The sequence below is a fragment of the Ptychodera flava genome, chromosome 3 (assembly GCF_041260155.1).
Source record: "Ptychodera flava strain L36383 chromosome 3, AS_Pfla_20210202, whole genome shotgun sequence".
Classification (NCBI taxonomy): Eukaryota; Metazoa; Hemichordata; class Enteropneusta; family Ptychoderidae; genus Ptychodera; species Ptychodera flava.
The window spans coordinates 3,658,308-3,676,670 of NC_091930.1; the positions used below are offsets into that span (position 1 = coordinate 3,658,308).

The following is an 18,363-nucleotide window of genomic DNA, read 5'->3' on the forward strand; positions in this document are numbered from 1 at the left end:
AACGTATCTAATGGCGTTATCTAATGAGTTATTTGGCCGAAAGTAGTTAGAAAAGGTAGCTTTTCGTGCGCGGTCAAAATCAGGACTTATGTCGCCGTGTATTGCTATGAGAGTCAGAAGGGCTGTAGTTGGAGGCCGTTACGCCATAGAGCACCGTACGCAGGACTGGTCTCAAAGTCTGTCTGCATGATTTCCGTTTGTACAGTTATTAATAAAAGGCATGTTTCAACATTAAAATTACAGACAAGTGGTTTTAAAATTCGCCGTGCACCTGTGTTTACAACTTGGTTGATGGCTCGGTTACACACTTTAATGCCATTTTGATTTTCATGCGTCTTCTTCGCGCATATGCTTGCCCGCGAGTCATACCTATTGTTCTCTGTAAGGTGCCTTCTGATAGGTCGGCTGTTCTGGCCAAAGCGCGAGATTTGATAGCGACTTTCTATGGGAGTTGGTCAGATGTAGTGAGAGGCGACAGCAAGAGAATACCGTGCAAATACAGGCGTCGCCGTACTCTACATCTGATTTAATCAGATTAATCCCCTACCCAAGGTGCCCCTGTACACCAAATACTAAGACAGCAGGCATTACGGTTTAGGAGTTTTTGATCTGGACGGACTAACAGACATACATACATATGTACATACAAACATGCAATAGGATGCAAATAAACTGATTCACCTCTCTTTGGTATATTTGCATATACAAATGGAGCTGAAAAGGAATGAGAGACTCAAAAACTGTAAACAAAAATATATTTCAGTATGATCAATGCAATAAAAAAAGACTAGAAGATTAAGAAGATATTTAGCATAGATTATAAATTTAGATTTTCAGATAATTGGAACGATAAAAAAAGAAAATGATAATGCCCTGAAATCTAAAAACAAACGTAACATGATTACAGACAATTACACATACATTATTGCTGAAATTAATAACGCAACGTATGATCAATGTTTACAAAATTCAGGAAAGAACAAACAAACTAAAAATATGGTATGGACACTGCGACAGACAAATGAACAATGGTTTGTGTTTCAAAACAGGAACAGACTTTGAGAAACATGCATTGGCAGCCTCGACAGTGAAATTTGGGGCGGAAAATTTGGGAAAACTGGCAAAATCCAAAACCAGGAATAATATTTTGGAAAAAAAATCAAAAAATCTTGATACGATTAATAATAATAAACAACATACAAATAAACAACATAAACAAAGTACTGTGATTGAGATCACAAAAAAATTACAACCTGAGCTAATCAGCAGCAAAATGACATATCTTATGAACTGAAAATCACATTTCCACCGATAAAATTGAAATATGTTGCCATGGAAACATGTGAGTTAATTACATCAACATGATACTGTAGCTCTGATCGACATCAAAACACAACAAAATAATTAACAACTGGCAACTCTTTATGTTAAACCTGAGCTAATCAGCAATACAATGACTAATATCTTATGGACTGAAAATCACATTTTCACCAATAAAATGCAAATATATTGACACGGAAACATGCTAGTTACATCAACATGTATCTCTAATTGAGGTAAAATCACAACAAACGATTGAATTTACAACCTTGCAACCTACCTGTAAAACATGAGCTAATAAGCAACACAATGACATAACTTAAGGACTGAAAACCTCATTTTCGCCAATAAAACGTAGATATGTTGCCATGGAAACATGTGAGTTACATCGACATGTATGCCTGATTGACATGAAAACTCTACAAAATAATTTACAACCAGGCAACTCTACTGTAAAACATGAGCTAATCAGCAATACAGTGACTAACCTTATGTACTGAAAATCGCATTTCCACCAATAAAATGTGAATACCTTGCCATGGATACGCGTTAGCTACATTAAGATGTAAGGAAGTTGTATCTTTAATGGTTCAATGTGTTTGTGTAAACATTAGAAGTAGAAAATGTTTGACTTCAAAGAAATTATAGTGTGCAAACTGACCTTTGAGCTTGTTTATGTTTTTTCCCAAGGCTATCCGGTCAAGGAGAGTGTCCTAAAAGTGTTTGGGTATGGATCTATGCCGGAACAACTTAGAGGGGCTAGAGGGATATACATCAAGAACAACGGTCAATGGGTTATATGTGATATACACAATCATAGAGTTCAGGTTATTGACCCAATCAAACTCTGCTGTGATCTCATCCTACAATTCCATGCCTTTCCAAAGTCATTTATTCCATGGAATGTCACAGTGGATGAAGGCAATGACACATACTTTATGAGTGATGGAGGGAATGACCAAGTTGTGGTGAGTTCTGGACAAAGCAAGATTTTAAACTGTTTTGGACGTAAAGAAGGAATTTATCCAACTGGTATCTGCTTGAGTCCTGATGGTTTAGTATTCATTGGTGACAACAAAGGATATGTGAGAAAATATAATAAATCTGGTGAGCACATTGCAAGAACTGAAAAAGGGCAAGTCTTTCGGCCTTGGGATCTGATAGCGAATAAGAAATGTATTTTTGTATCAGATATTGGCAGGAAATGTGTTCATGTTTTGAATCACCAGATGCAAAGAATGAGAGCCATTGGCAAGGGACATTTAGAGGGACCCTGTGGCTTATGTTTTGATCACCAACAAGATGGCATATATGTTTGTGATTACAATGGGCATAGAGTGGTTCACTTCAATTGTGATGGTGAATTTCTCAGCTATAAAGGTCAAGGTCAGTTAGAGGAATCTTATCACATTGCACTGTGTAAGGATAATCCATTTGGATTAGTTGTAACACAGAATCACGATGCTAAACTACTGTACATATAAGCAGACATGACACCACATCAAGTCAACTCTGCAGGGATACCTCTGGTGAAAATCTACAAATTTCCTGACAAATTTTGCACACCTCATTGCAACGGCAGGCTGTAAACGTGTATTTTTGCTGTCAATTCAGGCAATTATATATTTCTTGTGTATTTCTGAAAACACATTGTTGCAATATTCTGTGAAATATTTGTTAGAATATTTTTTTAAATTTTACAGATGTTTGCACGAGTGTACACAAACGTACATGGAAGCAGACATAACATTATAACATGCACGTCTGCAAGTCTGCAGGTATATTTCTGGTGAAAATTAACAACTTTCCCAAAGTGTAAAGATGTTATTCATCGGTAGGAATTGTGTTCCCTTTGCAAAGTTAGTCATCTAAAGTCGGCTGCTGAGAATACCATACCATTTTCCAGCTCCTCACGAAATACCAGGCTGAATGACCAAGTCTGTGACTACCATAATATTGCACGCGAAGCCTTTAACTTTGGGTCATCAATTGGAAGCCCCGTGAAGATCCTTTGTTTGATTTGATGCGCAAAACTCGTGCAAAATTTAAGTTGGCTCTGAGAGCTTGTAGGAGAAACGAGCAAATGGCGAGGGAAAACGAAATGGCTCGTCACCTCTCACAGAGAGATTTTCGCAAACTGTTGAACTGTGTAAGTGCCCGGACATACTCAAACAAAGAGAATGTTTTACCCACTATTGTAGCTGGTGCAATGGCCACTATGAGTCTCTCCTGAACTCGGTGTATAGCTGGCAAAATAAGAATCATATTATGACAGCCATTATACAGGTGATCATTTTTTGGAAGAAATGATTGTTACACCTGCTGACGTTATGCACTTCAGTAAGTAAATTAGATAAGGGTAAATCTGCTGATAAAGATGGCATCTATTCTGAGCATCCTATTTATGCAAATTATCGTTGATTTGTTTTGTTAAATTTGTGTTTCACAGCAGTTTTGTTCACGGATACTTACCAGACATATTTATGCAGGCATTAATTGTTCCAATAGTCAAGAACAAAACGAACGATGTAACATCAGTTTAAAGCTATAGACCAATCGCTCTTGTTACAGTTGTGTTCAAGTTGTTTGAACTTTGCATCTTGTCCCGTAGTGACAGATAAATACTTATGACTTTTAGTTCGGCTTTAAGAGGAATCACTCCACTGATATGTGTATTTTTATTTAAGAGGAGATTATTGACCTGTATAAGAGACAGACTTTGCCAGATTTCTCTTGCTTTCTGGATGCCAGAGAGGCTTTTGATAGAGTAAACCATTGGTCTATATTTAAAAAATGAATTGTTAGAGAATTACCGTTTTTATTGTTGGTATTCTTATGTGGTGGTATCGTAATCAGTCATTATATGGTAGATAGACTTCTGCCACCTCTACACCGTTTTGTGCCAGAAATGGAGTTCGTCAGGGAAGCATTCTTTCCCCAAAGCTGTTTGCAGTCTATGTAGACGATCTCACTTTTGCAACGGTCTGATGTGGGCAGCCTGACAGTAGGTAATAAGCTTATAATCAATCATTTGCTGTATGCAGATGATATAATTGTATTGATTTGCCCTTCATTAAATCACTCAGAAAATTGATTCAGATATGCGAACTGTGTGGAAAAGATCATGTTATTCTCTTCCACTCTAGTAAATTTGAATGTATGTACTTTCTGCCAAAGCCTTTGAAATTAGAGAGTAACTCGAAAGTGTATTTCTATGGAGAGTTGCTCACTTTTGTAAAAATAAAAAGGTATTTAGGCTACATGGTGTCGTTTACTGGAGATGACCATATTGACATCCAGATACAGCTGAAGTGCATGTATGCCGGGCAAACTATACTGTCCGTAACGTAAGTCATTGTTCTTATGAGGTTAAAAATTTTCTTTTCAGAGCTTTCATGTACAGTATATACTGACTGTATCTCTGGAGTGACTATAGTATAAAACAGATGAATACTATGCGAGTTGCGTACAATAATTCTATGAGAATCATCTTTCAACTTAAATTTGCCTGTAGTATAAGCAATAATTGTGTGCAGAGGAGCATTCTGAATTTTACTTCTCTTTAACACCAAGCTCTTTTTAAATTCAAGGTTCGTCTGATTGAAAGTGAGAGCATTTTAATTCGCAGTTGTATGGATTCTGACTCGTTGCTCTTTTCATTCTTTTGGAGTAATTTTAAAAATGCAATGTACAGATAATTTTTAAATCCTTTTGTGCACATATTCTTTTATCATTGTCTTTTACTTTTTTTATATGGGCCTATATATGCCTGAAATAAACTAGAGCAACAACAACAACAACAACAACAACAACAACAACAATACTAATAATAATAATAATATAATAATAATAATAATAATAACAACAACAACAACAACAATAATTTGCATTTAAGTTTTCACAATTTTCGCTTGTGCATTTTCAGACCATTTGAAGAGAACAATAATAAGTTTCAAAGATTTCTTTATCAAATTTTGAGCATATATTGTAAAAGATCGATATATCTTAAATGTTGCTACAGCTCGTAAGTTTATGGTATTTGTAACTTATTATTGCTCTATGTTTTCTGAACAGAATTAAACAATTCTGCAATCGTGCCAAAATATTATTCGCGTGCAACTTAATGCCCCGAACTGTGTGTAATTGAAAAAAGAACGTGTAAGTGTTTGTTGTTTGTTTGTTTTCAAAAACGAAGAATATTTTGGCAGGGTATAGATCTTACAGTAAGAATGGTCACCAATGTCGATGGATTCTGCAGTTGTCGTCTTTGTTAATTTCTGGTAATAGAGAATATTAACTTTGGTGACTCCCTCTACCCGATGTTCGTTCCTGTTCTATGGACCACTTTGCCAGGACAGTGGTCTTCATATACTTGCCTCTGACCCTTGTCGGTCAGCTGATCCAGAGCGATCTACATTCGGGACAATAATCATGCAGATTATAATTTGATGAAAATATTTAATTAAAATATATAAAACATTGTACAGAAATAACTCTTGTTTTCCACCCAAACGTTAAGAACAAAGTGATAAAAACACTGTCATGAAACAATTATTCATTATCCAATGTGGAAGTGTTAAATTTATTTGAAACAAAATGTAAAGTTTTTCACTTAAAATTTATGTTGCTTTTTGTTTTGACTGTTGAAAGTAATAAAACACCACATTCAGTCACCAAGTAGGTTTTGTACTAGATTTCATGTAGATTGTACACGTACAACGTGCGAAGCGCATTACAAGAGAATGCCTGATAGCTGTATGTATGTATGTATGTATGTATGTATGTATGTATGTATGTATGTATGTATGTATGTATGTATGTATGTATGTATGAATATGTATGTATGTATGTACACACATGTACACATGTATGCATATGCTTATGATTATTTCGGTGCTAAAATTTCAAAACCAACTACTTTGATATCAATTTTAAAATTTGAACAAGTTTTACAACAGGTTAGCAATGTGATTCCATTGGTGACACACATACGTAATTCAATTTTCAGAACATTTATCTCAAAAATTCCGGATTCCATGTGTTTTTTTTGTTTGTTTCTTATTTTTGTATTCATGTTTGTTGGTATGAACCAGTAGCATTGTGATTGCTTATACAGTCCCGTACGGGCCAGTTCCTGAACTGTGAAAAGTTGATAAGCTAAGACGGTGGACATTTTTCACACCCTAAAAGCTTCAAAATGTGCCAACATGAGTGGTAGACCAGAAAGAAATGTGAAAATCTGAGGAAATGGTCAGGATATATCTCCCCGAGGCACATTCTAATAGTTAAAATTGACATTAGTTCAATATTCGAGCCGCAGTCCTCGTGCGTGGGAGGATTTTGCTCGAACCTTCAAAACTTGAAACTCACAGTTTGTCAGTTAACTTGTACTAACCCTCACTATCCAAATATTTGTACTAGACTATTTTCCTTACGAAGCGCTCAACGCTCCAAACCTGTGAATTGAGTCGGTCACGGCTTAGCTGAATTTGAAAGGTTGACCATTTGAAATCAGAAATCCATGCGTTGTGAAGCTCTATTGATGATATCATGTTATTACCTGTCTGTACAAGAACAATAAGCGCTGCCCATGTCATTGAGGTACTGACCAAATGCTCACGTAGGCACAGTCAAAGTATTTGGCCACGGACCTGCCATTGCGATTTAAAAAAACTAAGTCTCTGTGACTAAAGCTACCACTTCAAGACGACAAGGTAAGTAACTGAGTATCAAGCACCCATGCAGTTTCCCACAGTTACAACGACTTTGCGCACAACAGTCGCAGTAGAGCTTAAGCAACTCCACTCAAACTGCGATGAGTTTCGTTTTCATGGACGTGCTTGATTTGATCATTCACGGTTCCGAGATATGGGGGCGCTTTAATGGGACTAGCGTTCATGACTGGAACAAACACACAACTCTACGTACATGCGTGGAAAGTCATTGTTCTAAAAATATCATCTCTGCAGAAGGTTTGAGGTTGCCCCAAAGAGTAGGTTTGTAAAATATCCATCTTGAAGCCAGCCCCCTAAAATGATTGAGAGGTCCCTAAGAGCCGATCATGCGATTTTCCTCCTTGCACTGTTGACAATAGATAAAGGTATTCATATTCGTTTACGATACGTTTTACTTTACTGGGAATTCGAACTCTGCATGACCACGGTAACCTAGATAATTATTCGTAATAACTTCATCCCCTAACCAAACCCCTCCTCGAATGAGTTTGTACCAGGCAACAGCGTTCTATCCACGTCCACTAAAGTGCTAAGCCTTACAAAACTTATATTTCCCACCTATCTACATGATAACAATGTCCACCTACAGAGGGACAGGCTGTGAAGAGCCGTGTAAAGATATAAGTTGCCTGCAACAGGCCAAACATAAAACAACTGTTCGGATATTTGCGTTTCTGTTGAGCCCATCGATGAGAAGCGAGCAAAGGTTATCATTTTAAAGTTATCAATAACGTTGCTGACAACACTAACGAGAGCTTATCAGGTGACCTCGTATGACCTGTATGGTTCAGTCAATATAATGACGGCGCCGATACAGGATTAAAGTCCTAAATTCCTGACTCAGCAAAAAACAACCTTCTTGGGATCGTTAATTTGCATATAGCAGCTTGTTAGCCTTTGCTCCTGCCTATCCGATCTCGTAAATTTTGACCATTCAAGTGATACAGTCTGTCTATTACACACATGCGAAATATAATTGATAGTGACGTGCCAGTGGACCTGATTATTTTGCCAATGACCGTCTCGTGAAGTTCAAAGGTAATTGCTATTTTGAAAACAAATCAACGGTCAACTTGCATGAAGGGATTCACTGAGTGGACGATGGCAATATATTTAATAGCTGGTGCTAGGCTTCGCAGCATAAGCGTTTGATCCGAACCATGTTTCTTGTTCGATACACAGTAGTTCGATAATTTATATTCACTGGCGGTCATCTGCGTCGCACATCTTCCGTTGGATTACAAATAAATATATAAAAATCATTACAGCCTTTCAATGACAGGTATACTAACGCTGTATATAAGACCGAGGTGATAGCAGCAGTACGTAACAAGTTTTAAAACATGAAGTGTTCCTAAAATCATCTTTTGACGTTTATGAGGTCTGTGTGCGATTGACTCCAATCTCATGGCAATGTCTGGTCCGTGTTTTTGTACTCGATTATAAGTAGGTACTGAGTGCTACGAATTGCCGTCCACAGAATTACTTGAAGCTTTCACAGAATTCCTCAAACAAAACCGTAAATTACGGCGACAAGTGAAAGCCCTCTTGCCATTTATGTAGAAAACTAATATTTATGACCACTTTGACGCATAAAGTTCATTTAGAGTAATTTGAACGAATTGAAAATTTCGACTGAAAAGATAAAAAGTTGTGTATAAGTTACACAGGAGCAAGTGTGCAAGTTCGTCTGGTGTAATAACTCACAGTATAAGCTTGGTAACGCATGCGCCGTGAAGCTCTATTGATGATCATGTCGTTACCTGTCTGTATAACAAAGATAAGAGCTGCCCTTGTAAATAGTCGTCACGGTACAAGATACATTGTAAACTAATGGTAATATTGTCAATTACTGCGCAGACTGCATGGAGAAATATCTGTACATTTATCAGTGCATTGAGATATACGTAACCTGTGATAGTATCGACGGTCCGTCTTTTATGATAAAGTAACTGTCAACGGTTAAAGAGAGTCAAACCACAAGATAGTTCAAAAAGTGTTAAACGTGCTCAAAAATATTACTTACATTTTAATATGTGTCCTGACGCATTAGAGGCGAGGAGGATGATGATGTTGTGCATGAATTTGGAGTAAGGTCACTATTTCTCAAAAAAAAAACTTTGGGGAGGGCCTTCATTCTCCATGCACTCGGTTTATGATCTGTTATTTTGTCCAGCCCCAAAACAAAATAACAAAATTTCAAACGGCAAGTATTTTCATTTTTTGATATTAAGGCGTAAAATCTTGTTGTTTGTTTGAAACTTGTACTCGAGGTTGATGGATGATTCAATGTTTGAACTTCCAACATATTTAGCAGTACTTCAGAACGAGGAGGCATTAAAAGTCATTAATTAACCCGCTCGATCGTTCCACCCACTACGTCATATGCTGGCATTACGCCAGTAAAAGGACATCAAGTAATTTCGGTACCAACGCGATACTCCAACGGCACTCTTCAATCAGCCCGATTGTAAAGTCTTGTTACACACCTTGTAAGGATTGTTACGACTCACAGTGTCCGGAAATAAAATCATCAGCCTGCAGCCGTCACCAAGCAGGTAAGACGGAATTGTTCATGTTCACTGAGCTAAGAGTACTTCATATGGTTTGTGTGTTATATCTGCGAACAACTGAACGACCATTTTATGAATGGGGAAGTAAAACCTACCCCATCTCTGGTCATGCAGCAGATAACGTAAATTCAAAATGTCAGGGACAAACTGCGAAGACAATGCTTTCTTTATTTCTGCCTAGGTCCCTTTATTTTGACCTTATATTCTCGGACTTGCTTAGTCATGTCAAGTTTTGTATCATTGTACATTGATTCATCACATTCCTTTTGTCGATCTTTCAATCAACGGTAGAAATATAAGCCCCCACAGTGAATTAGACAAGGGGAAAGCGAAAACCTCTCCGTCGGAACCAAATACGCTGTTCTGTTCAATATTTTCTTGAAAAATAATCATATGCACACTCAAACAATTCTACGGTAAAGTGACTTTTTTTGTGACTCACAGATTAGCAAAATTGCATCAAAAATGCCTGCAAGCGTTAAGTTAATAATAATCCTTTGATTAAGGGGTTTTCTACATTATGTTGGGACAGGGCAGCAAAATCAGACTTAAAAATGCTGTAAATCTTACTAGTATGTGGGACATCAACAGTCGTACTGAGTAAAATCCTGCCGTTGAAAACATGTTGAGGTCATGTTCCGGATGCAACAAATTACTTCTTGTTTCATAGCAAGATGTGACCTATCACCTCAACTGACACCTATCGCCTAAGGGAGCGTTCAGATATCACGGCCGGGGGTGGGCCGGCGGAATTCGGGAGGGGTCATCTTAAATTTGAAAACTGCAAAGGGGGGTGTCATGTATTTTTCAAACAGCTTAGAGGGGTTCACTTAATTTTCATAAGTATCCATCCCGTCAAAAAGCAGTTTCAGTGTTCAGAAATATTCTGGGAGATAAAAATGATTCGCTGCATGATTTCATTCTCTGAAATCATTTAACTGTAAATATGGACAAAAGTATAATTATCTGTCACATGAACAGCTTGACTAGGCAACGTCGAGGCTTGTCTTATTGTAAATCGAGCTCACTGAAGGCAATAAACAATTCCTATTACTTACATATTAGAGATATAGCAAGTTTTGTCAGGGAAATTATTTAACAGTCACCTGTAGACTACTAGTACCAGTTACCTATAGACTACAAGTACTGTAATATTAATAATCAAGAGTACATAATATACAGCTTTACCTGTTTTTGTATTTGAAATAATTTCAAAGTTTCCACATAGACTCCCATGTAAAGTTGATGAACATTTTGGTGAAATTCTAAAGTAAAATTTTTTGTCCACATACCAGTTGTAACAACCCTATTCCAATTAAGTATTTTTATGTCAATTATCAAATATCTATAAATGCATAGATATAGTTATGTATTGAAAAAGTATTACATAGTTTTCTCGTAGACTACCATTTGTAGTGAATCAACATTATCAACAGTTGATTATCAACGAGATCAAATATCAAAATTTTGTACACACATGCTTGCGCAAAAATATTGCGATCCACCTATAATTTCTGTCCAATCCCTTTGAGGGGTAATTTCAAAATTATAGCAAGTCAGAAGGAGAAATTTGAACATTAAAACCTTGTGAGTTTGTAACGAGGGTCATTTGCAAAAATCTGATAAACTTTTAAGGGAATTCTATCGCCCCCCCCCAGGTGTATGTGTGTGCAGCTTTACTCAAGCAATGTGTGTGTGAGGGGGGGGGGGTCATGAACTTTTTGTCATCTTAAGAGAGGGGGGTCACCAAGTTTTTGGTGCAATGGGTAGGGGGTTTCACTTATTTTTACTGATGGGCAGGAAGAATTTGCCTGTCAACCCTATAATAACATAATAGTAGGTACTGTAGTATGTCACATTTAGATCCTGCTGTCCGTACTATCACCAGAAGGGACTTCACTTTGAATAGACCATTGTTTTAAGGATTAATACTGTTTGCATTCCACCACTTTGTGTCACAAGTAATCCATGTTTTGGCTTTCACAGGAAAGTAGATGGTAATTTCATTCTGGTTTAAGCTTATTGCTGTTTTACAGTACTGTACACTTTGTTTCCAGATAATAATATCTAATTATTGATAATTTTTATCAAGTCGTAATTATCACTATTTCACAAGTAATGGCATTAAAATGAAGATGGGGAACGAACCTCACGTATTTTCTTACGTGAATTTTGAGAAAGGTAATTTTCCCAATGCAAAAGTTTGAGGGGCCAATTTTCTGAATGAATCTATTTTTTTAATCACATCAGCCCCCCCCCCCCCTCCCCCGTTAATTCTCTCCAGGCCCCTGCATAGACATTGTACTTAGATTTGAGGTCGACAGATGATACAATCACTGAATTTCGTAAATATGTAGCAATACATCTGAACGAGGTGTCCTTGAAACCAACTCGACCGTTCTTCTCTGCATGTCGCGTCGTATGCTGGCATTCCGCTGGTTAAACAATATTAAATAATTGTTGTCCCGACTCTATACATCATCAACGCCAATCCTCAATTGGTCCGATTTTGGTACCAAATTATTCCTCCATGCCACTCTTCATTCAACCAGACTGAAAACACAGTATACAGAAACGATCAGAGCGCAACAAAATCCCCAGCCTGCAGTTTGTCACCTAAAAGGTAGGACTGAATTGTTAACGTTCTGTACTTCATAGACGTTGTGTGTCATATCCGAAAACAAACTCGACCATTTCATGAATACATGAAGTAAATCCGACCCCATGTAGATAACGTAGTTTAAAAATGTGAGGGATGCACTGAGACACGGGGTTGTCTTAATTTTTAAATCATCGGACTTTCTCAGTAATGACGAGTTTGTATTGTTGTTCATTAATTCATCACAATCTATGTGGTTGACCTTTCGTTAACATTACAAGTATAAGATTACGGTGTGAATTAGATCTGGGAAACGTTGGGGCGAAAACCTTTCCGTCGGAACGAAATGCACTGTTCTGTATAGGTTCATCAGACAATATCTTGAGAATGCCCCTCCCCGACCATAATCGTTCCTGGTAAGAGTACTCTAACGTGATCTGTCATAGTGACACACAGCCTAGCAAAAAGCACTGTCTAGCAAAAATGCGTCAACAAAATGGCTTCAAGCTTTTTGTTAATAATAATCCTATGTTAAATACTTCGTCTAAATTATGTTGGAACTGTAACAGCAAAATATCATCCGACATCAAGATTGGTAAATCTTACTAGCGTGCGGAACATCAGTTGTCGCCCTGAGTAGATCGTACCATGTTGTGTCTGTGAAAATATGCTATTAGTATGAAATTCGACAGGCCTAGACACAATGAATTACTTCTTGTTTGAAATCAGAATGTGACCTTTTACCTCAGATTCATTGCTAGGTCACGCTACTGTGAGAATCGTAAATCAATGCTGACGTTATCGGCAAATAAATTCGTGTTACAGTAAAATATCTGTGTTTGTCTGATGAACAGATTAAAACGTCAAAAACAGTTGGATAATAATCATGTCTTCGTTGAATAGAGAATCCACAGGCTAAACGAACATATGGTAAAACAACAATACTGTGATACAGTTGAGATACCGCATTTGGGTTTCTAAAAAATGTAGCTGGATCTTCGGATTTATCAGACAAAGCAACAGGGTTTGCGAGTGAATTTTGTTTTTTGAATAAGCCAGGTAAATTGCTGAGTAAAAATGTATCACCGGAGAGAAACAAACATTGCTCTTACCACATCCATGCATTCACTTTGCCACGAAATAAAAACACAGTTAATCAAGTGACAATGTAGCTGCAAGAGTCAATATTTCTGTCGAGGCGTGTTAACACAATTTGAATCAAATTGAAGTCAGTTGCCTTCAATTTTAGAGATGCACTTTAGAGATCAAGGAAGTTTACTATTGACCAGAATTCAGTTAACAACCCACTTCTACATATTTCCTCAATACTGTTAATGACTTGAGTTCATTTATAAACAATAACGAATTACATTGCATGTACAGAAATTGATTGCAATGTAATTTCATTTTTAGCCAACACAGTTGGAACTAATTTAGGAAATCAGATGGTTAAGTAAAGTCATTTTAACCTGCAAATGTAAGCTCATCTACTTTTCTTTTTAAGTTGCACACTTGTTTTTATGAGCTACTTGCAATATAGCAACATTTAGCTATAGGGCAACTAACACTTTTGAGAAATTTGAAAAATATGAAGATCAAATTATCCAAAATTATTTCCAATCGTGTTTAAGGTACAATGCACCTGTTTTAGCGGCTAAATGTCTTTTTGAAGCAGGTGGAGGGAAATAGTTAAAAAAAACCACACAGACCAAACGTGCTGAAAGACGTCGTATAAATTTGTAGCTGTTGTTATTTAAACAATCTGAAGCTGGTTGGGTTTTAAAACACTATACCGTTTTCTGTTTAACGGCTAGCAATCAAAGGAGGATGTCTTGCGCTTTAACAGTAAAAAGTACGTTTATTTTACTTTACTGTTAAATAATAATAGTTTCATCCCCTAATACTCTGCCCTCTACTAAATTTGGACCCAAGCAACATAAATTCTACACACTGTCACAATACCACTTGCAAAACTTCGATTTCCAGCCTAGAACCTGCTAAGGAGCAGCCTTGAAAGACCCGCTTCGTTGCCTGTAAAATGCATGACAACTGTTCAGATATTTATGTTTCTCTGGAGGCTATCGACGCCGAGCGAGTAGTGGTTATTGTTGTAGTGGAACAGTCAAATTGGTGACAAAAACAACCACATCCATTCAGAGCGAGCAGAGGTTTTCATAGTAAAGATATTAATCAAGTTCATGACAACACAAACGGGAGCTTATCAGGTAACCTCGTATGACCTGTGTCATTAAGTCAACATAATGACTTCGCCGGTACAGCATTATTCCCTTAATTCCTTACTCACCAAGACAACCTTCTGAGGCTTATTGTAACTTGCATAGAGCCTTTCAGCAGTCTTGAGGTCGCTTCTCTCTATTCAATATCCTAGATATGACGATTAGAGATACCGCCTGTCAGTCACATACAAGCAAAATATGGGTGTTAATGACGTGGATATTATTATTTTGCCAATGACCGTCTCTCGTGTTAGTCAAATGTTCTTCCCAAGTCAATGGAAAACCTACTGCCTAGCTTTAAAAATCCTTGCATAACCCTTCATGATATGTCGCCCTGACTGCAAATCCTTTGCCCCTGATGATGAAAACTTTGACGTTGCCAGATGAGATTTCCAGTTGTACCAAAAGCCTAATAAGCGCGCAGTGATATAAATAATTTAGTGTTGCCCATGACTTTAAGTTGTAGGTATGTAGCTAATTAAAATGACGACACCGAGATCAGGCCTGATTAAACCTAACCAATAATACTGAGCGACTGACATCGTCACTGCAATGCTCCAATTTCAAGTATTCAGTGACCAGGCGAACAAATTTTTTGTTGAACACTCTGCAGTCATGCAGACAGCCGATAATCAATGGTGTTAATCTGTATGGCACATCTTTCGTTGGACTTGCAGATAAACAGCAATAGCTACATCTTCAAAATTACAGGTATGGAAAGCCATGAATGCCTTATGTGATCTAATATCATGTTGTGCTGGGCATTCAATATATTGTGCTGGGCATTCAATATATTGTGCTGGGCATTCAATATATTGTGCTGGGCATTTGATATGTTGCGCTGGGCATTCAATATGTTGTGCTGGGCATTCAATATGTTGTGCTTGGCATTTGATATGTTGTGCTGGCATTCAATATGTTGTGCTGGGCATTTAATATATTGTGCTGGGCATTCGATATGTTGTGCTGGGCATTCAATATATTGTGCTGGGCATTCGATATGTTGTGCTGGGCATTCAATATGTTGTGCTGGACATTCAATATATTGTGCTGGGCATTCAATATGTTGTGCTGGGCATTCAATATGTTGTGCTGGGCATTCAATATATTGTGCTGGACATTCAATATGTTGTGCTGGGCATTCAATATGTTGTGCTGGGCATTCAATATATTGTGCTGGGCATTCAATATGCTGTGGTGGGCATTCGATATATTTTGGTGGACATTCGACATATTGTGCTGGACATTCGATATGTTGTGCTGGGCATTCAATATGTTGTGCTGGGCATTTCATATGGGGTAAGCCTAATTCACGTGCCGCGAGCCACGATACGCGTGCCGCTAGCCAAAGTTCACGATGCACGATTAGCATGCTAAGCTGTAGCCTTGCGTACAGGTCTGAGTGTTCCCGGTGTTATACGGCCTCCAGCACTCCATATGCCCAAATGCCCAGCACAACATATTGAATGCCCAGCACAACATATTGAATGCCCAGCACAACATATTGAATGCCCAGCATAACATATTGAATGCCCAGCACAACATATTGAATGCCCAGCACAACATATTGAATGCCCAGCACAATATATTGAATGCCCAGCACAACATATCGAATGCCCAGCACAACATATTGAATGCCCAGCACAACATATCAAATACCCAGCACAACATATTGAATGCCCAGCACAATATATTGAATGCCCAGCACAATATATTGAATGCCCAGCACAACATATTGAATGCCCAGCACAATATATTGAATGCCCAGCACAATATATTGAATGCCCAGCACAATATATTGAATGCCTAGCACAATATATTGAATGCCCAGCACAATATATTGAATGCCCAGCACAACATGATATAAGACCACTTAAGTCAGTCATGGCTTTCCATACATTAGCATTATAAATAGGGTCAAGCTCATGGCAGCAAATCAAAACATGAAGCGTTCTCAAAACCCTCTTATCGACGTTTGAGTTGTAGGAGCGATTTATGAAATCCCGACGGCAACGTCTGTTCCATGTTTCGGTAGTCGGCAACTAATTACTTGAACTTTTTCAGAACTTGTGCAATTTCATGACCTCATCATGAACAATACTTGTGTCGTAAAAAATTAGTTTGTCAATTACTGTGTGGACTACATGAAGATATTTTGTGGACGAAGTCAATTGAAATACACGTAGTCTGTAGAGCAGTAACCAGTATCATTGCTAAGAGAGGGGGGCGACGACTAAAGGGCGGCGATGACTTTTTTCAAAATAGCGTGAACGGTGATAGATAGACTCTCGAACAAACGACGAACATACGGCAGTGTAGGAATCGCAAGCGTAGCGCCGAAGGCGCTAGCTGGGCATTCCGACATTGACGCGAATCACGGCACTCGCGGGCTTGTGCCTTCGGCGCTTCGCTTGCGATTCCCCATCCTCGTATTTGCGAGAGATGACACCAATAAGAGATAAAAAGGCGAAGGGACTGTCGACAGTCTAATGCCGTCCACGCTATTGTGATACGTCACATGACGTTATTGGATTTCTCGGGTTATTCCTGTGTGATGTTCTAGAGGGTCCACGAAAATATGAACGTGCACAGTGCAGTTTTTATCCCCTGCCGATCTTATCCCGCACATTCGTCGTCGGGATTAGATTGGCAGCTGCCGATTCGGATCTGTTGCAGATTTCGACCCTTGTCACAAAATCAAAACGATTGTTACTAATGTATATGCGGTGGTATATATACTGCTGGATTTTACTTTGTATTAAACTTTGTTATATTAAGAAGTGATAAAAATTTAAAAATATGATAGTCTTTTGCCCATTTATGGGGCATGATGACTATCGATTTAGTGGCCGATTCATTTTCAGTGTTCCAACGCGTTATGTCAAAAATATGCCAAGTGTACTTGTCATCATGAAATCTGCATTTCATATGAAAAGCATGACAAATTATTTTACTTTTCCATTTTCTCTATAAGAATTCAGTATAAGAAAGCAACATGCACTACTATTTCGCAATATGCTTGATACAGTGACATACTTAGAAAGAGACAAATGACAAGATAATTTTTGTTCTCATTTATGCAGTTATTTTCCTGTGTAGCACAGGTTTTCTCTAAGCTGGTGCTTTTTTCTATTACAAAAATAATAGTTAACAAAAGGCAAAAAAGTTGCCCATGGTAGAAGCATGTATTATTCTATCCACGTATGGCTTTTTATGGTCAATGTAATATACCCTTTATTTATCATTAATAAAATCTGTTGATGTGCAGAGAAACTCACTATCGCGACATGAACTATTACCTAACCTAACGATTACAGGATTTAGGAGAAATAAATTGCACCTACCAAAAGGATTTTTACATTATATTGTAAGTCCTTGAGGTCATGAAATTTGGCTTACATTACATCTTTGGTAAATCATTGCTGAGCTTTTGTAACGAATACAACTATTTTGTGTCAGATAATGTCTTACTACCAGAAAATTCTTTCACATATGTTAGTGACGTGCATGGCACAACATCCTGACTAGATCATTGTATTTCTTCATACACAGCTCATCAATGTATTGAGTCTGTAGAAATTTTGTATGATGTAATCGTTTTCTGACCATTTCCCACTTAGTATTAAGTGTGACATTGGTACCATACCTTCATGTGAAAGTAATGACTCGGTTAAGAATGATACAGAGGTACGCTTAAACTGGTCCAAGGTTAGTACTAATCAACGCAATGAGTATTATGTGAATTCAGATAGGCTTCTTTCTGAAGTTGATATTCCAACGGAAGCATTATGTTGTAAAGATATTCATTGTAATAATTCCAATCATGTTGATTGTATCTTGAAGTTTTATGACAATATTATTGATAGTTTATATGTTGCTGGCACTAAAATTACACCACC

At 37.6% G+C, this 18,363-nt stretch overlaps 1 protein-coding gene across 1 annotated transcript; it reads left to right on the plus strand.

Annotated features, from left to right (window-relative positions):
- Positions 1 to 1,943: 1,943 nt before the first annotated feature.
- On the plus strand, positions 1,944 to 2,804 carry LOC139130292 (B-box type zinc finger protein ncl-1-like). Its single transcript, XM_070696045.1, has one exon. The coding sequence runs from the start codon at positions 1,944 to 1,946 to the stop codon at positions 2,802 to 2,804; it is 861 nt and encodes a 286-aa protein (XP_070552146.1).
- The last annotated feature ends 15,559 nt before the right edge of the window (positions 2,805 to 18,363 follow it).